Below are 24,985 nucleotides of genomic sequence, written 5' to 3' on the forward strand. Positions count from 1 at the left end.
GAGCAAATTCTGCAGAGAGGAATTCCTAGCTGAAAGAGAACAGTTTAAATTTCATCAAACTGCCTATTTTGGAGTTTGTTCAGCCCTTCCAGGGCCCACTTGTTCACTAAGTTAGCAGACTCCTCAAAGCTATTTTTTGACTGAACTGGGTTTATTGGCTTAACATAGTTCTTTATTAAGTCAATCAGTGATCCTGGGGCTGCTGAGTTGTCTCGGGCCAGAGGGACTCCACAGCCTGACAGAACCACATGTACAAACACCACAGTCAAAAAAGACACTTCTGACACTCCATCAGGGGACAGGAAGATATTTTACTGCAAAAGCTTATTGCTAAATTAGATTTGAGGCCTCACTGAAGATTTAAATTATTCATGTTATACCTGTTCTCACTTATCATGGAAAATTGAAGGATGACTGTATGGAATCTGCTACCTAGTAGGGCAGGCTGATAACATCTACTTGTGGTTAGATATAGGTGCTCAATAATTTTCAGCAATTCATCTCGCGTTCACCCTCTTTCACTAATTCCCAATTATCTGTACCCCAAGCAAATTTTTCCTTCATTTTTTCCCACAATCTTAATCCCTCACCCCCCACTTCACTCACTCCTCCCTTTCTCGGCATATGCTCTTACCTACCAGTCCTGGTGAAAATGGTTAGGATGGTCTGTCAAAAGCTGCCTTCTTCTCTACTCAAAACTCTGAATTTCGGTTAATTCTCTTTTCACTTCCAACAGTTTCAAAGCAATAGGTATCCTGCTTCTCCAGAACTTTGTTTTATTTCACATTCTCCCTATTGTCAACAATTTTCCTCTTTACCAGCAAACTTCCATTGACCTACCCAGAACTCACATCTCAAGTTTAAAAAACCAACAAAAACACTTGTTTGAATCCTGCTTCTGTGGTTTCCCCCTCAACCTGCCATTTCTCTCCCACATTAATCCCCTTAGTCCTGGTTGGGATTCTTATCACCTCATTTCCAAGGTGTTCCTCCTGCTTCTAGAAAGTGCCACATGTCACACTCTGGCCTCACCTGCATTCTGAAAACAGACTCCCATTGCCTCCTTCTGCCCTGGGCTCTGGGATGGCCCACGACAGTTGCAATCAATCCTGGGAGTGTAGAATTTGAAGGTCCTCACAATTTGGTTCCCCAGTACCCTTCCAACCTGACCTCCTGCCTCACACCTTGCTGCCTTTGGTTTGTCCTATTACTCAACTTTCCCTGGAACTGTCCTGTGCTTTCCTATTCTGTGCCTTCCCCAACTCCCATTCATCTGTCAGAATCGTCCCTGTCTTTCAGGACCCAGTGCAAATATCAGCCAGCAGAGCCTTTCTGTTCTCTTCCACTTTACTCTTTCAATATCTGGTAAAAGTCTGTGTCCCTAACTGAATAACACAATCTCTAGAGGCAGAGACTGTACCTTACTCATCCCTGTATTCCTCACACAGCTGGCATACATATCCTGGTTTTGAACCCATCTTCTCTGTACTTTTGCGATGTCGGCCCAGGGCCTAGGTTTTCTGAATTCGGCTTCTTTATTGGTAAATGGGATTAGTAATACCTTTTCAGAATTAAATTTCAATTTATTATAACCCACCGGGTGAAGCAAAATGAAACTTTCAGAATTTTCTGATACCTAAGGCAAGCTCCAAATATAGAAAATGTATCTTATTTGCTTTTTACTTGCTGTCATCACAATTAATTTCCAAATAATATACTTTATCTGATGAAACAACATCCTTTTCTCATACTTGTGGTATACCTCTAAGTTTCACTAAGCATGTTTTTCAATAATATTACTTTGGCTGTTAGCATTAGAATCCTACTTAATTAAAAATCTCATTCTCATTGAAGACTTCCATGATAAAATTTGCTGTGCAAACAAAGTTGAGAGAAATACCTTAACAGGTGATGATGGTAACAGATGAGATACCTGGTCTGACATGGCACATCGGCTAAACCGTTTACTTTTAAATGGCAATAAAGAAATAAAGGAAACTGCGAATATTAAAAATTATAAAGGACAGGTGATCTAAATCATTTTTTAAAAAATCAATAATCCACCAAATGTTATTAATGATGCATTTTGATCAGACTTAAGAAAGAAGTTTATAAAATCTAAAGTGGGGTAAAAAAATGAGTACCATATTCTAGATGAAACAGGATAAATTTGATGGAGACTGTGAAATTTCACCCAGCGTTGTCTGTGGTCGCCCTAGAGGGTGTGCAAGTTCTGTCTAATCAGCCAGCCAATTTCCTTAACCATGAGACACAGAAACGGAGTTAACTTACTTCATAGCCTCTTTTACTTCACTTACCACCTCAACATGCAATCTTGGAGTTTCTGCTTTAATAATTTTGCAATTTGGCTCAGACCTCAGTATCACACACAGCTCGAAAACAGAGGAGGAAGTAAAATTTGTAGCTGTCACCAATATCTAGGTAGACATCATAGTCTGTAGGTGGAGATATGAGGAAGTCCAGGAAGGAGCGGCCAGTATCTTAGTCAGAACAAGGGCTAGAAGGTACCATGAGCAATACAGGTCAGGGGTCATTAGGAGAGAGGTCAACTCAGGTTGGTAGGGCCAGATACTTTCAAATGAGAAGCAGACTGGACATAAAAGATTAAGGTCTCAGGTCCAACTCTACTTAAGTGGGTTTGGTCATAGACATAGAACTCGGGCAGCAAGAATGGAGTTGGCGGTTAAGAAGGCCTTACTTAAAAGCCTGGGTGTTAGATTCACCTAGAGGTGCCACGTATCCGCTTTGGAAGCCTGAATATCATTTCATCTCACAAAGCCTCAGTTTCCTTTTATTTATGGAAAGGAGAGGACAGTAGCAGGGAATGTGAAGAATAAAATGGGACACTTAGATGTCCTAAGACAGCTGGTTCCCTGGTAGGCACAAATAGCTAAGAGTGAATTCACTCTCATTAAACGCTAATTCCCTTCCCTTTCCCCAGGAGCTCAGGGAAACTCTTCCACTCAGGCTCTGTCTGGTTTACAGGAGGGCAAGTGATCCATCCTGAGAGAGAAGGGAGTGAAAAGGGGAGGAAGCAAAAAATTTCTGACACTGGCCGTTCTACAACAACCTATCATTAAAGCACAAGTGAATATACTTATTTTTAAAGGAGACAGGAAAAAAAAAAAATGTCCAAAATTGGACTGGTATCTAACTGCAGCTGCAGAGTTGCATGACTTTGAGAGGTCACCTAAAAATCTGTGCCTCTGTTTCCTCACCTAACAACCAGGCTACATGTATCTTCCATGTTCCACGGAAATACTAAAACAAAACAAAAAATCCCATTAAATCATTTTCAAATTGCAGGCAAAATGTAAAAGCCCTTACAAGGACAGTGATGAGATGACTTTTGACTTTCCGTATCTATTTGGATAATTTGGTAAGCCAGGTCAGACTTGCTGACCTAAGATAAAGCCAACCCCCGTCCCCTGCTAGGCTGAACATTTCCCGGAGCAAGTTCCTAAGAAGACTAATGATACATCCTGCTCTTACTGGGAAAGAGAGTTTCTCCTATTACATTCTGGCATACTTTTGCTTTTAGTTTAGTAAATAGCTGACTGCAGAGACCACAAATAATCAATTTCCAGAACACAAAAAGATCTGAGTGATGGAGTTGATGGAAGTTCACACTTGCTTATGTTTTAAAAACAAAGTTTACAAAATAATTAGTTCTTAGGTCAAATAATTAGCAAGTCTTTTGGGGTGACCCACATTAAAGTTGGTACAGGGTAACATTCTTTTACATTTCTTTGACTCCAGATTGTTGAAATATATCAACATATTTGAAAGTGATGCATCAATTATTCAGAACAATGTTTGTGACAGGGTCTCTAAGGAAGCAGCTAGAGTCTATACAGGCTCCTTTCAAAAAAAGACACACAAAGAAAGATACACACACAAACTTGCAAGGAAATGAAATGCAAACTATAAAAAAATGTACGATAGTGAGATAGTGTCAATAGAAAAATTTCTAGTTTGCCTGTAGTATTCTATTGCTCAACTAAAGAAAACTAATCTTCCTAAATGATTTATCATAAAAATGGTGCATATATGTGTTTTTTCTATGTTCAGAAGAATGGCCTTTATTTCAAGAGCTCATTCTCTATTACCAGGAAATAAAATTCAATCAGATATTAAGGATGATGAATACGAACGTTCTTCTCATTTAACATGGAACTTTAATTAATATTGAGTTATCAGATATATTTACTACATTTGTAACAGTACCATTAGTAAGAATTATATGGTTATCTGTACTGTTTTATTATAATAACAGTAGTTACACTGAAACTATAAAATCACTTCTATGATTATTACTATTATTATAATAATCTGATTATAATCAGGACTAGGCTACCTTTCTCTAGGCTCAGAGGCTGGGTTCAGATAATCTGCTCAGTAATTAAGCTCCCCAGGTGATATCACATCTTACCAATGTCTGAGAACCACTGTCTCAAGCTCAGACCTACAAATGAAATGCTGAAACATCAAAATTCCTCTTCAGAAGAAGCAGTATGGCCATAATATTTCACATCTGTCAGAAAATTCTATGAGGTAACTGCACAGGGTCACTGGGTATAGACTTGCTTAATCTTACCTATAGGTTGATGATGTAACTTGGAGAGATTTCAAACTGAATTCTTCAGATGTAAATGCCATTCAATACCCCTTTTGCATTTAGGAATTTTCTGTCCAAATGATCATTGAAGGAGTACTCATCGTATGTACTGCCATACTTGTTCATGCTAAAGGAACCAAAGGGACACTATGACGAGCCACATCTGAGAATGAGCACAACATGCCAGCCAGGGATTAAACATATATCTGGCCTAGAGCTTGCTGACACCTACACAGATCTTTGTTCTTTATCGCAACTCACTTTTAAAATGAAATAACCAATGCAAGTGATACACCTGACATAATATCTCCAAAAAAAAAAAAAATAAGATAATAGCTCCAGTTAAATAATTTGCAAATGTCACAGTCTCTGGAATGAATGAATTTAGAAGGTCTATGGCCAAACAGTTTGAAAAGAAATATATCATTAGTATTAAAAAATGTAAATTCAAGTATCACTTTCACCTTTTAGATTGAAAAGACTTAAAACACTAATAAAACTCAGAGGTGGCATGGATGTAGTAAAAACAGGCACAGTCTGCCCCACATTGTAATCTGGTATGATCTTTCATGATGGCAATTTAGTAATATTTATCAAAAGCCTTAAAAGTATGCATACATCTTCACTTTGTAATTCCATTTCTAGCAATTTATCCTATAAAGATGTTCATTATAGTACAAGTGAGAAAGCATATCAAAAAAAAGTATTTGTGGTATATATCCAATGAAAACAATCATTATTTATATACAAGTTCACACTCTATAAGCAAAGTGCATGTCTTAAGCTTCTTCTGGCCCTAAGAGAAATAAAAAATTCTTATTTTTAAAAAGTTTAATTTCACATTCATCAAATATCCATGTTATCAGTCAAAGATATAAAGAAGAAATAAAAAAATGCACATGATCAGAAAACAGAAGTCAAATAAATGGTTGTAAGAATTAATTTAAAAGGCCCATTATCAGCTCTTTTTGTTTAAATTTTTATTCCTTTATTCTACGATATTTACTGCATTCGACTGTGAATCAGGCACTAAGCTAGGTACTAAGGACACAGCAGTGAGCAGAGCAGGCTTGCCTGTGGCAGGGGCTGAAATGGTGGAAAAACAGATGGAGGGGCCGCACAACTCCACCTACTCTTTCTCAGATGGAAATTAAATACGTGTGTCCTGGTGTCAAAGGTGTTTATGGAGTTAAGTACATGAGTTGCCTTTTGGGAATTATGAAGCCCAACTCTGTTTTTAAAATCCAGCCTCATAAACTTACAAATTGAGTGATTTGGGACACACGTTTTAAACATTTTTCATCTGTTTGGAATACTACTAAGTACACCTCACATTTTTGAGCATGTTAAATACCTGGCATTGTGCAAGGCCCAGAAACACTAGGCAAAAGTTATTTCTCTCCTTTTCCTTCTTTTCTTCTTCCCTTTTCCGCACTGGACTGGCCACCCTTGGTTGCAAACACACTGGAGTCAAGATAATGAGATACTCTGACTATCAAGGAAGAATCAGTCAATGCTCCTTGATCCTAGCAGTAACAAGGATCCTTCACTTAACATTCCCCACTGTTGCTTACAGTCTAGACCAGCTTAAGTCCTATCAGAGGCCAGGCCACTGCTTCCTGGAAACCACTGGTGTACCTGATAATGGGTACATGTCTCATTCTTGGGTCATAGCCTCTTCGATATCTTTAAACAATTTATAATTTCTCCTTAACTATTTTGCACTTTACCCAAAGACCCATACATCTCTCCTGACCCAGCACTTCCTGGGAAGAATTTGACAACAACCATTTAGTAGACACTTAGTCTGATGTTACCATCCTAAAAGTTTTATATCTGTATTCAATCGTTAATGCCCACATTGACTGTATGAAGTGGGTACCATTATTATCCTCACTTTTCAGATGAGGAAAGCACAACTTAGAAGTTTAGGAATGTCCTTTGGCTGAAATTCTATTAAGGTATAAGTTCTGAGACCTTCTCTCCAAAGGGTAGCCCACCGATGATTTCACATTTCCTCTGGCGATGGAGAGTCAATTATTTCAAATACAGCTCTACTTCAGGCAACTTTGACGTCACCTGGGAGCTTATCAGGAAAGAAAATCTTGGGCATACCCCAGATCCACTGAAATACAACCTGCACATTAACAAGGTGTCCATGTGATTTATATACATGGTGACATTTGAGAGCACTGTTCTAAAATATAAAATCACTGTTTCCAACTTTTTATTCAGTGAGAATGACCCAAAGCTTCCACTGGACTATATGACACCTTTATGTAAATTAGAAAAAGGGATCCCATGTGCACACAGTGTTTGGAAAAAATGATAACGTCAGTGTACAAAAAAAAAGGCAACTATTCCTTGGGGCCACCATTTTCTCCCATGGCTGGCTGGGCACAAACTGGACAATATCTACTCAGACCATCTGCAAAATACATGGTGGTATTGGCCATTTTATGCCAATCTCATCTTCTTTGAAGTGAAGTAGTATCTTCATACTGACACTGTACTTGGCCCTGGTAAGGCCAAAATTCCTAAAACTCTGACAGTATTGCTAACACTAAATTTTCCATTACAATATGGAATATGGGATCAAGGTCAATTGAAGTGTAACAGAAACCAAAAGTATTTTAAAACCCAACTTTAGTGAGGGTTTGGCTGCAGTGTTCTATAACCAAAGAGCTATACACTCTTACCCCTTTGCCATGGGCACAGCCTGTTAACAGAAAGTAAAAATGGCTAAAAGAAGGTCAAGAGAATGAAGACTAGGCTAGTCTTCAGGACTGCACAATCACCTGAATTGCTGAACTCTTACCACAGAATCACTGAAAGTTCACCACCTCCCAGACATGTCAATGTCTACTGTCAACACAGTCTTCTTTTTAGCTCAAACCATTAGACTTTTTACCACAGAGGATGTGTGTACATCCAAAGAAGCAGATAACCCACCGACGAATCCAGTACTCTTGTACAACTCAGCAGCGATACCAACTTTCTTGATATAAGCCAATAATGCCACTCCTCTAAGTCATTTTTCATTTTAAACAAATAATACAAGATTATAGAAAACTGCATAATCATCTTACAAAGTACTGGTGGCAACAACTTAAAGCTATCTTCTTAGCAGATTCACTTCAAGAAACATAAAATCAGGAAAATAAATGTGTTCAAAGTATAAGTTTACAACAGATTAGCCAAAATTAATAATCACAGCTTTTAACGAAGTATTTTTTCAGCTCTTGAAAGGTGTCATAATATAATAGAACACAAAAATGTCGTTATTTTTTAAAGTACATTTGCTTGCTGATATTTGTGTTTGGATATATGTACACCTGTTCATGAAGACTATGAATATACTAACATACTATTTAAAAGCATAATTATGTAGCAAGTATAATTGATTTAGGGCAAAATGACATGGTGGAGTATGGTTTCTCAGAAGTAATAAGATTTTAGGCTTTGATACATGTGACTTAGGTAAGCAATACTGCTACTTTGTCAAATATTAAGGAAGGCCTACTGTAAATATCTCCATAAACAAAAAGTAAGCCCAGAACTGAAATTATTCCTTCGGTGGGGTGAGAATGAGAAGGAACAGTACCAGATACCCTCACCAGATCCCTTCAGGCTTCATTAAGCATTCACTTTCCTTCGTTCCAACAGATACGTTCTGCCTCTCTAATTGAAAGTAGATGGACTAGCTTAAAATTAAAGGGGAAAATTATGCATTACTTGGTTAAAAAAATAAGTATTTATGTGATGCTTTGCCAGGAGTTAACCAAGAACAGCCAAATGACCAGATTCACAACTTCCTACTCAATCAAGTGTGTTAAACTATGACACGTGTATTTAATATGGTGGCTGTCAGTCCCCAGACCTTCAAGGTCTGAGGGTTGAAAGGGGTTTAGAGGGAGACTGCTTAAGCAGAGTTCTCTCATGTGTTTGGACGAATGAGTAACGTTCTTTAAACTGCTTACTATTTTCTTTTTTTAAAAAACAGCCAAATTAGTTTATGTTGACCAGTACATAAGAGATAGTTTTTTGTTCATTCATTCAACAGAGTAGAACAGTGTGCTAAATACTGTGCTAATTTAAATAATTAAAGCCCAGTCTCTACCCTCAAGTGTGAATTTTCTTCCTTTCACCAATTTTAAACAATGACAGACACATGAGATGAGTTACTTCCAGATGAGATGGGCTGCGAAGCAGACTGGCCACTGGTAAGCTGAGGAAACGTTACCTGAAGACAGTTGTTATATATGTACAACATGGAGAAGATGCTGGTCTTCATCAGCTTTATCCCCACATATATAAACAGGGTCCAAAGGTCATTTCTAATGCACAAGACAATAATCACGCAGGAATATGTGTATATATATACAACTGTGTGTGGATACCTTTGTCTACAGTTCTGCCTGTGCTTTATACCCCTACTTCAACAAAATAAAGTACTTTCCAATATCTCAAGACATAAATAAATAAGAAATTTATGCGATAGGGCAAAATCAGCTTGCATTACCCTCTTTCTTACCTGACTATAGCCCGTTCACTCAGCCAGACTTAGAAGGTCTATTTCTACAATAGTTGGAGACCACAAAACAAAAAAGAAAATCTAGGTGAGCCTGTTAATTCCCTCTAAAATGCTATGGATAGTGAAAATATGAAATCAGAAAGGATTCTGGTCCCAAATCAGCCAAGTTAGTAGAACCCCATTGCACTCATAGTCCAGCCACCACTCTTGTTAAAGGAAATGCTAAAGTGAGAGAACACATGACCCCATTGAATAATGACAAAGCCACATAGCAGCTCCATCATCCCTTGTAAATGAAATATCTGATAATAAAAATGTCACATTATTAATCCAGGAAAAAAGGAGTCCTCTACTGAGCTAAGCAGCCAACATAGACTGAATAAGGAAATAAATTGAGGCCCCAAGAAAGGAAAGATGTTTGTGTTATAAAGAGCAATTACTACATTTGGATTCACTCTGGGAAATCTACCCATTAGTTAAAGAAATATTCTTAAAGGTACCTTAAATTTAAAGTAAATAAATTCAGCTCTTGTACAATCTTGAAGAAGAAAACCAAAGCTGAATGACTGATACTGTACAGTATAAAATTCACTGCAAAGCTCGGGATATACAATATAGTACTGACACATAGATATACAAAATAGACCAATGGATCAGAATAGAGAGTTGAGAAACTCATACACACATTCACTTGATTTGTAACAAAGGTGGCAGACATGGTATTACATTGGGTAAAGGATGGTATTTCCAGTAAATGAGTTAGGTTAATTAGATATCCATATGGGAAAAAAAGGGTGAGCACCTTCACCACCTCGCATCATACTCTACAATCTATCTGAAGCGGATTTTAGATCTGAATGTGAAGTGTAAAACAACAAAGAATTAAAAGTAAGAGACAATAGGTTATCTATATGACATTAAAGTAGGCAGAGATTACTTCAAAAGGATACAAAAAGTACTAATCAGAAGGAGGAACAAACGATAAACTAGACTTACTATAATTAAAAACTGCTTTTCACTAAAAGAACCAAGAAGAAAACAAAAATTAAGCCATATCCTTAATATATAAAGAATGCCTGCAAAATAATAAGAAATCAGAAAACACAATAGAAAAAAAAAGTAAAAGTATTTTATAAAAGATAGCCAAATGTCCATTAAACATACGAAAAGGTGCTCAACGTGCCTACTTATCAAGTAAATGGAAATTAAAACAACAGCGTAATACCGCAATCCAGCCACCAGAATAGCTAAAACAAAAAGATTAATAAGACCAAGTGTTGTCAAGAATATGGAGCAACTAGAACTTTCATACTCGGCTGGTGGAAGTATAAATTGGTACGATCATTCTGGAAAATTCTTCGGTAGCATCTCTATATTGACACTGATCAGATGTATACCTTCTGACTCAGTGATTTCAAATCTTAGGTACATACCCCAAAGAAATGTATGTTTATGTTTACCAAAAGACAGATACAGGCATATTTATATTGGCATTATTTATAATAGCCCCAAACACCCAAACTTACATTAACAACAGGATATATAAACAAATGGTAGCATATGCATAAAACAGAATACTATTCAACTGTGCTGTTCAGTAGAGTAGCTACTAGACACATAAATTTAAATGTAAATTCAAAAGATTAAATAAAAGTAAAAACAGTTCCTCAGTCACACTAGCCACATATGGGTTCAACGGCCACATGTGGTTAGTGGCCACTGTGTTGCACAGCACAGACATAAAGCATTTTCATAAAGTTCTATGTGGGTATTGCTATTATGGAGCAATGAGAATAAATGCATTACAATTACAAGTAACAACATGGGTGAATTCCACAAATGTAATGTTGAGTGAAATAAACCAGATACAAAAGAACGTATAGTGTATGCTTCTATACACACAAAGTCCAAAAACTCACAAAAATAATCTATGTTATGAGAAGTCAGGATGGTGGTCACTTTTTAGGGGTTGGAAATATAAACAAGAAGGGAGTATGAGAAGACCATTGAACCTCTGGTCATTTTGATTCAGATCAACAGATACAGATGCAAATGTGCTCACAATGGTAAAATACATGGACTTGATACTGATGATGTGTGTACTTTTTTGCATATAAAAATTTTCAAGAGAGACAGACAGACAGACAGAGAAGAAAGCAGCCTTAGTCTATTGTTGAAGTCTTTCTTTGTTTCAGAGTCCCCTCTGATGAAACTAAACTCAAGTTACTCATCCTGGATAAAGGATAGCATGCCTTGGGATTATGGATTAATTTCAGCCAAAAAAAAAAAAAAAGGATAAAAAATCTCATATTCATCATCTTTTTTTACATGGCTGGAAGGGGTATAAAATGAATATAGAACTGCAATCGAACACAGAGTAAAGAGAAGAAAATGTGGCTAGAAAGTATTTGCAAGATATTAAAAGAGAAAGGAAAGTAGATATTCAAAGGGATTTTTGAAGTTATTAGTACTAGGGAATCAGTGGTGACTCAACTCCCAACCAGAGTCCTAGAGAGAAGGAAGAGGTGGTTGATGGATCATGTCAGTCATGAAAAGTTTCTAGATTTCTTTAGACAATTTATTAGAAAGAAAACTCTAAAAGATTTATAGAAGCAGGAGTAGAAAGTGTCCCTATGAAAAAGTGCTGGCTGTCTTTGGTGGCTAGTCACCAATGCAATTAAAATAAGTATCACTAAACAATACCCACGAACCCTTCATCTGATTTTGAACCTTAAACACTGTTTAAAAAAAACAAAAACAAAAAACAAACAACCTACATAGATGTAAATATTATAATCACTTATGATATTGAGATGCAAAGAAAAATCTCCATTGGGCTAGAGACCATCGTCAAAATGAATCTGTTGTTTACTATCCTTTTTTTCTATAATTTTTATAAGTGCTCTGGAATGGACAAAGTTCAAGAAAGGCAGGAGCTTTAAATTATAACCAAATAACTTTAACAACGGATTTGTCTCTATTAGAATTTTGGAATCAGAGAATCGGCACGAGAGACAGCGCTGAGAAGGATTTCCGAAGTTGTCTAGTTCATCCCTTGTCTTATTTCTGCAACATTTCCTTAAAGAATCTCACATGTTAAAAATACATTCTATTTTTGAACACATCCAGATAAGGAGATTTCTCTATCTCCCTTGGTATCCCATTTCAATGACTGTCACTTTGAAGAAAGTTTTCCTTAAAAACCTCCTAAATCTAGTCATACTGTTTAAATTATTTTCTGTTTATTTTATTCTGAATAAAGATGGAAGATTAATAGTATTCATTCTCTTCATGATGACAATTTATTTTATAACTTCCAAACTCTTTTTTTTTATTTATAAGACATTTTTCACATCCGTTATCTATTTAACCCTATTATTATCTGTCCCATTTTACAGATGAGGAAATTCAGGCTTAGAGAAGAAAGAAATTTAGGCTTAGGAAGGAAATGTGACAAACTGAAGGTTACTCAACTATTCAGTGCTTGGGCTCAAACTCAGTTACTTACTTCATAAATAACTGTTACTAAATCACTAACCCCTGAACCTCCGCCTGCACCCCCACACTGAACAAGCCCAGAATAAGCAACTGTTCTTTAGGACAGGCTTAGAAAATGCTGAGCAAAATTGGAGGGTTTGCTTCTACAGAGAATCCACATGTCACTTTATCCTCTAAATTGACAGTGTGATTTTGCAGTGAATAATTGTGATTTGTGCATCATTCCTCTTCTTCTGCTAACTGTACCCAGAGTCCCCTCAGGGACTGTCAATCAAATTGCCCAGCTTTGTCCAGAGAGCTAGCACAGAATCCAGGGTACACCAATCGGGCAAGTTTTTCCAGGAATTTGAATTTTGAGTAAAGTCAAAGAAGACTGAAAACAGCCAGAATTCATCTGTCTCACAGAGAAGTTCTCCAGACCCGTCCTGGTTTCCAAGAGCTGGTCCTTCAGCTTCTCCTCAATTCTTGGAGTGAACTCATAATCCCACAAATTCTCTTTCTACTTAAGTCAGCCAGTTTTGGCTTCTGTTGCTTGCAAGCAGAGAACCTTGACCGATACGACTCTTCAGAGGAACAGATTAAAATATATACTGATTAACTTCTGCTTTTATGATGTGCTTATTAAACTGGTGAGAAATATTAAAATGAAATCTGTCTCTTAGCATTTTATAAACTAAAAAAAAATCCCTCATGTTGAAAAAAGTACAGTAATTTTCTATTCAACTGATCAAAGACAGGAATAAGTTGGCAAGTTCTTCAGAATCCTGCTCTCTCTTGAAAATGGCTTCTGCTATCTTAGATTTCTTCAACAAATACAGAAAATTCAGAAAGTTGTAAATGTTATTTAACGATACTTTCCCTGTGACACATCCTCTCTTAAAGAGTTCAGAGAGGACGAGAGGAACTGTAGCAACATGGCCTCTACACTCAGGAGAAAAGGAAACACAAGTGTCAGGACTGCATACTCCTGGCTAGTTAGTCACAGGCAGCTGCAGCCTAAGTGCTAAATGAGCCCCAGTCATCAGGACTAACAAGTCTAAAATCATGAACTAGAATAGAAAAAAAGGTGACGTTACCTACTCAGCATTAACTCACAGCTAAGTTCTATTCGATAACTATCTAGAGTTCACTTCTTAAAGAAGCACTGCATCAGATTCCTTTCTCTTCTTCAGATTGGCAAAGAGACCTGAGGCCTGTCAATACTTTGAAACTGCCACAAGAATACCCTGATTTCACAGTTCACAGAAATTACAAGGCAATGATAAAGGGTTCCAGGATCTATATATCTGGAGTAATCTGTTCAATGAACAAGAGGTCCTATAACACTGTGGTATGTTGCGGAGGAGACAATGACTATAAAACCAGAAACTTGCTTACCATAAGGTAATTTGCAATGTGACTGAGAAAATAAGGTATGTGCCTGTGAAATAAAAGCAGGCAATGAAGGAAGAATGGCAACTGCTGGGTATAGGCAGTAAGTACACAAAACTGAAGGGTCAAAACCTTGTGATCTACTTCCCCACGTAGATCTTCAAGACAGTTCTTAGCTATGTTAACACAGAAACTATTCACCTCTTCCTTTTTGTTAAGAGCTGATTTCAGCACCAAAGGAAAGAATAATCAGGAAAACACGTCTATATAAGACAGGAAACCAAAAAATAATGTGATGAAAATTCTCTTTTGGAAAATAAGGAATGACACAGTAGTCTCACAGTTGAATGCCTTGTACCTAGTAGAGGCTTAAACATATCTTTTGATTTGACTAAGTGACAAATATTTAATCCTTTTAATACCAGCTATCAACAGTTGTGTTTAGGGAAACGGCAATATTTAGAAATAAACCCTAGATCACATACATTCAGAAGAGTCCTCAAACGTGTTCTCTCACTTGGGCTGAGTCCAAGCAGCTCACCTATAAACATTACTTGTTTAGCAAAGAAAGTCCAAGGACAGGATAGCAGATACATAGTCAGGGAAGAATTCATCTTTATTTTGGTAAAATTTTGGAATTTATTACAAGCCACTCCTGAACTAGTGAGCCCTAGAACACTAAGTAAGGTCTATGAAAAGTCATGCAATATCATGCCACCATCTGGGACAGAGATTGTGGCCTTGACTCCCCCTCACCACTATGCCAGCCCCCAACTACAACTTTTAATCCAATGTAGTAATACTTACACAGTAGAAAAAGAAATTCCGATATTCTGGTATGGCATTCCATAGCTAGAACAAATTTCACGGCAAACAAAACTGTGAGCAATTTCCCAGTTAAGAACAGGCCACATCACGTGTAAGTTATGCTTTACCTTATAAAATATAAGGTAAACTCAGAAATAAGGTAAACTCAGAAATAAGTACAGATAGGCTGGACAATACTGAAAAGTGTTTGTTTTTATTTATGCTACTACTGTAGATTATAGCCAATGTGGCATTAGGTACAAAGCTTTTTAAAAAATGAAATGGTTATTTGTTTTATATCTTTAGTGCTATGAAATAACATAAATCACAATGCATTACTTCCCAGTAATTGCTAATAAAATGCATACTAAATACTTTAAACTATTTATAAAATATAAACCACTGTAACCAAAAACTTCTGTAAAAAATTCTAAACAAAACATAAAATGTTATTATTAAGTTAGCATCATAGACAAGAAAATAACATCGAGATTTCATAAGCACATCGTAAACCATATTTTGGTTCTTATTTTCTAGTTCTCCTCTAGAAGAATTCTGCTCAAGGTAAACTGACCAATTTATACACTGTATGCACATTCCTTTTTCTAAACATTTAGTTCAAGCATTCCTCCTCTCCAGTGTGCCCCTCCCTCAGCTAGTCCCTGCCTCTTCCTGAATTGTAAATTCCTGCCTATTCCTGATTAAACTCTGAATCTCCAAAAGCACATTGCATTTATTCTCTTATGCACATAAAACAATGTTGACAGCTATTTGCTGATTTAAGTCATCAGCTCAACAACTCTGGGGACAGAAGAGGTCAAGACTTTCAGTTGTTTAAGGTTACAAAGCATTTACCAATTCATAAAACAAGAATTTTCTGAGCCTCTACTATGTACAAGATACTATGTTAGGGACAAGGATGACTACCAAGATGGAACTGGCACAGTTACTTTCAAGGAGTTTAGAATCTAGACAGGAAATGAGATCAATACACAAATCATCATAATTAATACAAGCAAGACAATTATAAATACTCCACTATGGGTTCTGTTAAAGGACGGTGGGATTACTTAGTACTATGAAGGAGAGTAGAAAAGAACATTAGGAGGAAGAGGCAGTTGGGTGGAACAGGAAGGAGACAACAAAATTCCTTAACAAGCATTAACAAAGGCAAGGAATGGGAAGAGCTCAGGAACTTAATGGATAAAGTGAGGGGAATGCGATGAGTTAGAATATATATATGTTGTAGTGAAAATGGAATAAATGTGAAAGTAATTTACAGTATAAATTAAAGGGGATTAAACATATTGAAGAATTCAAGGTCAGCAGACAATAATGTCACTATTTTAGGCAGTATTTAAAGTAACCAAAAGATGTGGGAAGATTTCACAGGATAATTATATCTGAGAAAAATTGTATTAATATAACTTTTTATGATGTTGATTGCTAACTGAATCAACATAGTAAAGTCTACTTAACTATAACTGATATAAAGAGCTCAAATAATGCATATTGTTAAATATTCTTCAATGTGTTGCTGTATGAATAAGGTATAAATTCCACTCCACCTTCTACATCTACATAACAATGATTTCGATATGAAAATCTAACATCTACATGACAGTGATCTACATGTGGAAATCTAACATCAAGGCAAGAACCCGAAGGATTCTTCTGGAGCATCTAAGAAAGATGATTTTTTGGTATAATTTACAAAGATTATACGATATTTTAAGGTGTAAGCTGGCAACACATATCAATCATACCACACGACTGGAAACTCAGCCAGAATTCATTAGATTGCCATGTTATCAATCAATTATAGATTGGTAAAGTCACTGGTATTTAAAAAAAAAAAAAAAAAATCCCTCAACAGAATTGTCTCACAACTGCAATAAAACAAGCATGCCACCTATTTCAGAAACTCATTACACTGAGATTTCTTAGGGACAAAATAACACTGATCCTTTAAAATTCAGACTGCTGAGAATTCCAGGCAGCCTCATCTGAGTTGGGCGGCATACTCCCAGGCTCATAAAAGGTTCATGCCCAGATCTTTTCACTCTTGAGAACAGAAGCAGGAAGGATTATTTGTGGAGGGTCTCTATGTTATTTGGAAAATAGGAACACGACGTGTGAGAGTATCAGATAAGAAATAGCCAATTAATTTCAAGGAATCATCCAAGAAACAGAAATCCCTGATTTTAAGATTATCTGTACAGTCAGATGCTTCTAGATAGTAACAGAAGTGAAGGTACACAAAATTGCTTTATTTTACCTATGATTCATTTTTGTGAGTTAAATCTCAGTTTATGAGTCATACTGGGCATGCCAACTCCTTGCTATTACCTATGAATCCTGGTACATGGAAATATCCTTGAGTGTAGATTATCAAGAGTACTAAGAGAATGAAACTTCTGATTGAAGGCCCTAAAATACTGCTGGTACAAATGTGGTGTTTTGTCAACAAGAGGTGAGGTTTTACCAGCATGCTCTAAGATCGACAACTACACGCCCCAAGGATCAAAGACTGCATCCATTGGGGGCCTCTGCACAGGTGTCACTCCCTGGTGTAACTTCCTGTGGGGCAACTGAAGCATCACTCAAACCTGGAGCCACCATCATACGCGCCAATCTTGTTTGGCATCACGTATCTATAATATTTGGAGGGTGAGTGATTACAACATTTGTTTCCACCAGAATAAAAAACTCCGTTTCCTGTTTCAACTAAGAGATAATGCTGGATATTGGAAATGTTTGTTTTCTAAAAAGCTGACAATTTAGATCTTCCTAACCCTTTCTCAAGTGATTTTAGAAGTTTCCATGACTTTAACACAATTGCAGGGAAACGCGTTTGAAAGGTTATTGGAAGTGACAGATGGACCTATTTTGAAATAAAATTAAGCCTATGGTACTATTGAAAGGAAGTCACGAAATCCAAAATTAAACCGGACAGACTGGTCTTAAGCTGTTTTTGTTCTTTTTTCAAAGAACTATAAAGAGTGGGAGGTTGAAGCAAGGCCACTGCCTCGTCTCTGAATTCCCTCATTTTGGTCAGTTTGTCTTGAATTTACAAACTGTTTCCTTAATGGAATGTGCACCCCTAAATTTTAAACTTCCATATATTTATTGCTAAGAACACAACTCTAATTTTTTATATATGTCACTTTAAAGATTTAAGAAAAAAACATTTATAATAACTTACTGAACCATTAAAAGATCCATTTAAGAGATGAAAAAATGTACATTTCAAAAAAACCCACTATGAATCCCAGACACGTGAAGAGACCATTTGCACTATGGACAGCTTTGCCGGCGGTTCCCATGAGGAGCCAGGCCTACCTTATTGTGCTCGTACTTGTAGGGGATCTTGAGCGTGTCCATGGCTCTGATCATAGCCTGCATGGCCGTGAAGATGTTCTGATACACCAGCTTGGTGAAGCCCCTTTTGTCTTCATCGGAGTATCCCGACCCGTGGATGATTCTCATTTGCTTGATAAACGTACTCTTGCCACTCTCTCCTGTCCCTGAAAGATGGACAACAGCAGCTAGTCAGACCACGACACCTTCTCACAGTTCCCAGACAACTCAACTAGAAATGGTGGCCCAGACTTGGCATTTCCCAGTGGCCTGCTGAGAAGAGCATCACAGGAGAGTGGCATTGCTAGAGGTGGAAATGCCACCTGCAGTGAACACTTGGCCAAATTAGAGGGATGACAGTCCATTTCAGAGGCAGAGGAGCGTAAAAAAAAAAAAACCCTGTCACTTCTTTGGAAGCCACTCAGCATGAATTTTGATAGTGATTTGTAACCATGTATCTTCTAAGAAACACAATGAAAACAGCGTCTTTTGAATAGAATAAAGCCTTGATAAAGCTCTCTTCCCTGGAGAATATCTGAAAAGTTTCCAGAAGGCTGGGTTATTTAGGCAGGATTTGAATCTGGAAGTGACAATGCACTTACACAAATGCTGTTCGGAGAGTAATAAGAGAAAAATACCTAAAGTTTTCTAGACATTTTCTTCTTATTTTAAAATGGGGTATACAGAGAGTATAGTATCCAGATAGAAATGAGGATTTTTCTGGACAGCAATTGCACTGATTGCTAGGGGGTTTGGTTGACTGATTATTCCAAGGAATAACCTAGTTCAGAATTACTATAGTGACTTTACTTCCTTCTGCCCATTCTTGATAAATAACATGGCACAGAAATTTATTTTTACTGGATTTTTTCTTCTGTTCTGTCTCATTTTTCCCTTCAATATTCTTTTTCTGGTACCATAAACCTGAAGTTAATCTCTAACAAAGCTACAAATGTCTGTGGGAAGAAGGAAAGATGGAAAGATGATATCATTTCACTGACTGACAGTATATTTCTTCTACAGGGAATATAAAACTATGAATCTAAAAATCTTCCTCTTTCTAAATGTTAATTGACTTTTTTTATATATGTCACTTCATTTCTGAATTACTTCTCACTCACTTTTGAATTTCCTTGAGATTTCCAAAACAATAAATGTCTTTGTCTTCCCTTAACAATGTGAGAAAAAGTTAAAAGTACCAATTTAGATATTAAAGATGGAAGAATACGATAATAAAACACAGATGACTTTATGACCAGTGTCCTTACTGCCATTTCCTATCGGGGCGGGGAGAGGTGGGGTGGAAAAGGAGAACCAAAACCAAGACTACAACATCTATCTTAATTTCATTTTTCTGGTGGTTGGATTTCATTACTATCTTTACAAACAATCACAAAAATTCAAATAAGTATTACAGTTTTCATAGAAGCACTCTTAAGTGAGTACAGATGTCTTGGTAAACACAGAAGTCTCACACAGTTACAATGAAAGACTATTCCTAGTCCCATAGTTCTGCAGTTGCCAATTCCTTTATCATTTCCACATGACTTTTAATAAAGTGATCTGGAATTCCTTGAAATATAAAGTTAACACTGCAATGTGAATGCTATCAACCCATTTTAACAAGCTTAATCCAAAGAGTTGAAAATATTTTATAATCCCAACCAAGAACACTGGACAAAAAGGAAAAGTATCTAAAAAGTAGCATCTCTAGTAGAAATAATGCTATAAAATTGTTTCTCATTACTGATCAACAACTTGTAGAAAGAAATTAGTATCTTGACCAAGCAGTTCAAAATACGTGGGGGGAAAAAATCTAGATTGTGTCTTTGTGTATTACCCTTATCACAGAGCCGACCGCTCTGAGGGCCCAACTATAGATATAATCATCAAATCGAATCTCTGCCAGTTTTTTCCGCAACAAAAACAATAAATCTTAGTGAGTGAGGTTAACGGTATGAGAAGAAAAGGAAAGAGAATCAGGCAACAGGGTCTCTTTCTCTTGGCTATCTGAGCAGCTCTGTATACTCATCTTCTCAAAATTAAAAATAAAAAAAAAAATAAAGGCAAAAAAGTAGGAGGTGAAATATAAACTACACTGGCTAGTGATTCATTCAAGTCTTGCTAGGCAAGAGCCATCTGCACTTGGCACCTCTTTGGGCCTAATCACTAAGCCCCTGGGCATCACACTAACGCAGACTCCCAGAGGTGGAATATGGGACTGATGAATGAATGTGGAGGAATTACAAGGAAAGAGAAAGGAATTGAAAAACATCGACTCTACAGTAAGATAATTTCCTGTTGCCTCAGACAGACTCGGAGCTCTTCTCTAACCATTTTCTCATCTTGCTTGGTGCTCCTGGGGGCTGACTGGCAAGGATTTCACACCAGCTCTGTCTGGTCAGTCTTTTGCTTGGATCAAGTCCATAGGAGACACCAGGAGGAGACCAGAGAGCAGAATGAGGATGCGGTATTTATTTCCCCAGCTCTCTCCCTGCAAAGGCATCACAGATATGCTGTGTCCTCTCCAAAAGGCCCAAGCCCCAGCTGGGGGGCCCTCTCTATGTTCCTGCAACCACTCCCTCCCTTTGCCCAGCTGTTTTGGGGCCCAGTTATTGCACTAGTTCTCACTGGCCCACACCTTTGTAAAGGGTTCCTATATAAAACTCAGTCACTCAGTCGGAGTATGCCACATGGGGACCCTGACTGGTATAAATGCCAAAAGGAAAATGGGGGCAGCTTAATAAGATTTAGGACAGGAAAGGCAAGGGAGTGGAGGGTACCCACTCTTCTTTCTCTGCCCTTTCTCTATAAATCTTATTTAAAAGGTGCTTTGTAGTTTATAAAGTGCTTCTTAGTCACTAACTCACACTCAACACTCTTCTAAAGGGCAATCATGATGAAGAAATGATAGAGCCCAAACCAGAATCTAGGGCTCCTGACTCTCCCCAGACCATAAAGTACTAATAAATCCAGTACCTGTCCCCCAGAGCGTATGCGTGAACCCTTTTTTGCCCCTTTCTCTAAGTCCAATCTCTAAAATATAGAGAGAAAAAGTGGTCTCCTGAATATACCCTCTTGTAAAGGAAACTAAAATAAATGTATTCAACCCTTTACGCTTTGCCAACTACTTTGAAATACACTGTCGTTTTATCCTCTCAGAAATCTGTGAGGGAGATGTGTTTACCCTCATTTCATGCAAAAGTAGAGGGCTTGGAGAGGTGAGGCATCATAGCTAAAACGACATGGCTAGTAGCGAGCAGCATGAGGGCGCAAGCTCAGTCTTTAGCTGCCCAGTTTGGGTTTGCCACTACAGTTGACCCTTCAACAACATAAGTTTGAATTGCTCAGGTCTAATTATACAGGAACAGTTCAAATCTCAATTGTTCAAGGGTCAACTCAGCAGTTGGGGGTCTGCTTACATGGAGGGCAGGCCGCAGTTCTGTGTGGAAGGTCAGCACTCCTACCTGCCAAGTTGTTCAGGGGTCAACTGTTCACAGCTGCCACAAACTCAGGATAATTAACTTCTTCTGCCCAGAGTCTAAAAATGTCCCAACCTGGCTTTGACTACACCCATCTTTTATCCATTTAAGCTAATTTTGAATTTCTGAATACTAATTCAATTAATGGGGACCTACTTTGAATCTTGGTGCCATCTTCTAATTGACTAGCCATCCCTCCTAGGTAAATTTCACTTATGAACTTAATGTTCACGCTTTGCTTTTATTGCATAAATGCAGCAGATTGAAAGTGAAGGCAAAGCTTCATTTAAGAGAAAATTCATGTGATGCAAATGCTGTAGGTAGAATGATACAAGTAGTCAAGTTAAGTATTATTCTGTACTAATACTGGATTTGACCAAAAAGAAAGTATATGGACTAAAACATCAACCGAGCGAAAAACACAGCTTCTTTATTCTGTAAAGAGTTTTATTATGGAGACAAATGAACTGTTCTTAACAGATGTGTAAGCCAAAGAGCACGTACTTCTCTTATTTTTATAGACTTAGACAATATTCTTAGGGGTTTGAAATGGACGTTTCGACAATCTACTCAAGATTAGGATGAAAAAATATTTGGTACAATAAAAAAAAAAAGCTATTCCCAAATTATACAAAATGATGTTCTCTAAGGCCACATGAAAGTATAATGAGAAACTTCACAATTCTTTAACTATGAATGAAAGAAAGCAGACTTTTCTACTAGCAGACTGCTTTGCGAATGCAGTGATGGCTAATTTCTTTTCGCAGTGCAGGGCACAAATACCTATCCTGACCTACCCAAAGAAATATAAATCTACTGTTTCCAAACCACTGGTAAAATAAAATCTAACAAGGAGCTCTGACATAAAATGCCTGGAGTGGGGGTTGGGGTCTCATTATTACTAATTTGAATATATCGCCAATCAAATCATTAATAACTTTCACAAGCATATCAACACACACAAGGTTATGAGTCCCACAGAACTCCTACTTTCCTTCTTCAGTGGTCTCTAGAAGTATGGCTGAAAATTTCCCCCCAAAAAGTCATTTGTACCTTTGGACAAGTACTCTCTGCCTTTTCTTATTCCAGCTCATCAAAACACCCAGAAATTAGACTATTTAAGAATCATGCTATTAAAAAGCCTACTTTATGCAGCATGCGTAATTAATTGGCTTTGAGAGATACTTAATTTTTTTCTCTTCTCTACCCACTGGATTAGGATAAAGCACAGAGAACAATCCCCCAGTTCATTTCACATATCCTTCCATCAGAACAAACATCAAATGTGAATTTAATATCCTAGTATGGAGTGCATCACTTTGTAAGCAGTTAGAATACAGCATACGAGACAGATGCACTGTCACACACAATCCGATGCTTCCATTTTAGGCTTTGCCAAGAGCTTTTCAACACAAAAGGATTTCCATATCCAGCCTCAGTCGCAAATCCATACTTACTCCATGCATCCTACCCATACTAAGCATCTCTAAGTTTACTCTGATTATTCTGCCCATTGCACGACAGAATCTGTAAACAGTTCCATCCAATTAATCACTAAAGGGAGGAAAGCTTTTCTTGTCCCACACTCTACCTGAATGACAGTTTTAAATTCAGTAATATATTAACTTCTTAACGGCTATGTATTATCATTTATTGTTGAAAGTGATCATAGATTCATTGGTTCCTCTCTCCACTTAAGTTGGCTCCTTGGATTATACTTTTTTCAAAAGAGCTGTGAGGCACAATCCGTGTAGAACTGCTCAGTGCCCTAAACATGTCAGCTACTATTGTCACTGTTCTGAAGGACACTAATGTCCCCAGTTTCCATACAAGGGCCCTGTAAAATAATCACTGAACACTGCACTGTCAGGAACTTCAAGGGTCCTCAGGGTTCATTCCCTTTATCCTGAAAAAAGAGAATATACCCTCTCTGGGCCTCTTACAGACTCAGAGAGACCAACACCACTGCCATCTCTTTTAGGCTCCCAGGAAAAAAGAGACATGCCAAAACAAAGTTATAAAAACTGTGGTATTTAAAGTTGTACAATAAATATATTTGTTTCATCATGCCAGTGCCTCTGATGACTGTATTTGGAGATACTGTCAAACCATCAGAACTCTATATCTGAAGGCTTTAATTAATGTGAAGGCTCAGGCCAAATGCCCCTGCCCTGCCCTCGGGATTGGCCAGCACCCAGATAAAGAGCGGCTAAGAACAAACCCAAGTCTCACAGAGCTCAATTATAATTCAAGTCACTGTACTTAAAGTCCACTGTTTTAGGCCAAGAGTCTAAAATATGGAATCTAAGCATTACCAAAGCTGAACTTGGGCTACTTCCACATAAACTTGGTTACAACAGAACCAGAAATTTCAATGAAGAAGTTTCTAAACCACAAGCACATCGTCGACTCACACCTGCCAAAAATTAATAGACTCAGATAAAAGTGATTTAATAACACTGGGCCAAAACACAATCCATGTGTTGTTCACGTTCCAGGCTACAAACTCTAAAATACACGTATTCTGCCTTCTGCCCTCTGGATTCTCTTCTACTTAAATTGTAAACCTGAATCTGAAACGGAGCAGCTCTAGTACCATAACTACTACTCCTTTAAAACTGTCCTTTGAGGGCAAGGGTCGGGGATACTTAACCCTTTAACCACAGCAAGGTCTGGCAGGAGGTAGTAGTTTTTAAAATGTAGCACAGAAATTAACTATCACCAGCTGTGAGTGGAAATTGAATAGATAGGTTAAGTTAGCAGTAACCAGGACAATTAATAACAACTTACCCAGTTAGGTTGTTTTTAAAGGAATGAGAGGCAAAATGGATTGAAAATGCAGTTTCTTAAAAATATCTGTTAGTTCACCTAGTCATAGTTGTCTCAAAGCTGTAATATCCTCTGGGGAAAGTACCTGACAGTGCTTCCAGGTTACTCAAAGGTACAGAGCATTTTCTTGGAAAATCCACTTTACCATGGAGTGTCCATGGCAAATATCTGTGTATTAAAAACTAGCTTCGGTTAGGTGCACGATCTTCTGAATTTACTAAAAACCATTAAAATGTACACTTTTACATTTTAAATGTGAAATTTGTGGTATATTAATTATATCTCAAGTTTTAAAAAAAATTAAAAACTAACACTAGTATAGTCTGGAGAAGAACAGGACGTTTACATGAATTTTCATGCTAAAACTTTTTCTGGAGGTGACTTTGAGCCAACCTCTTCCCATCCTTTCCTCCTGGAGGAGAGACTGTTCACTCTCTTCTGCCTCTGGGAGTGTTTCAGAGAAAA

General features: G+C 37.4%; 1 protein-coding gene across 1 annotated transcript in view; it reads right to left on the reverse strand.

The window, feature by feature from the left end:
* Positions 1-18,376, reverse strand: part of LOC102877919 (guanine nucleotide-binding protein G(q) subunit alpha) — a 176,159-nt gene extending 157,783 nt beyond the window's left edge. The window contains exon 1 of the mRNA XM_006918455.3: positions 18,192-18,376. Coding sequence (XP_006918517.1) covers positions 18,192-18,338 — 147 coding nt within the window. The 5' untranslated portion in view covers positions 18,339-18,376. The remainder of the gene's footprint in view (positions 1-18,191) is intronic.
* Positions 18,377-24,985: the final 6,609 nt, after the last annotated feature.

Source organism: Pteropus alecto, unplaced genomic scaffold, assembly GCF_000325575.1.
Source record: "Pteropus alecto unplaced genomic scaffold, ASM32557v1 scaffold95, whole genome shotgun sequence".
In the NCBI taxonomy this organism is placed as follows: domain Eukaryota; kingdom Metazoa; phylum Chordata; class Mammalia; order Chiroptera; family Pteropodidae; genus Pteropus; species Pteropus alecto.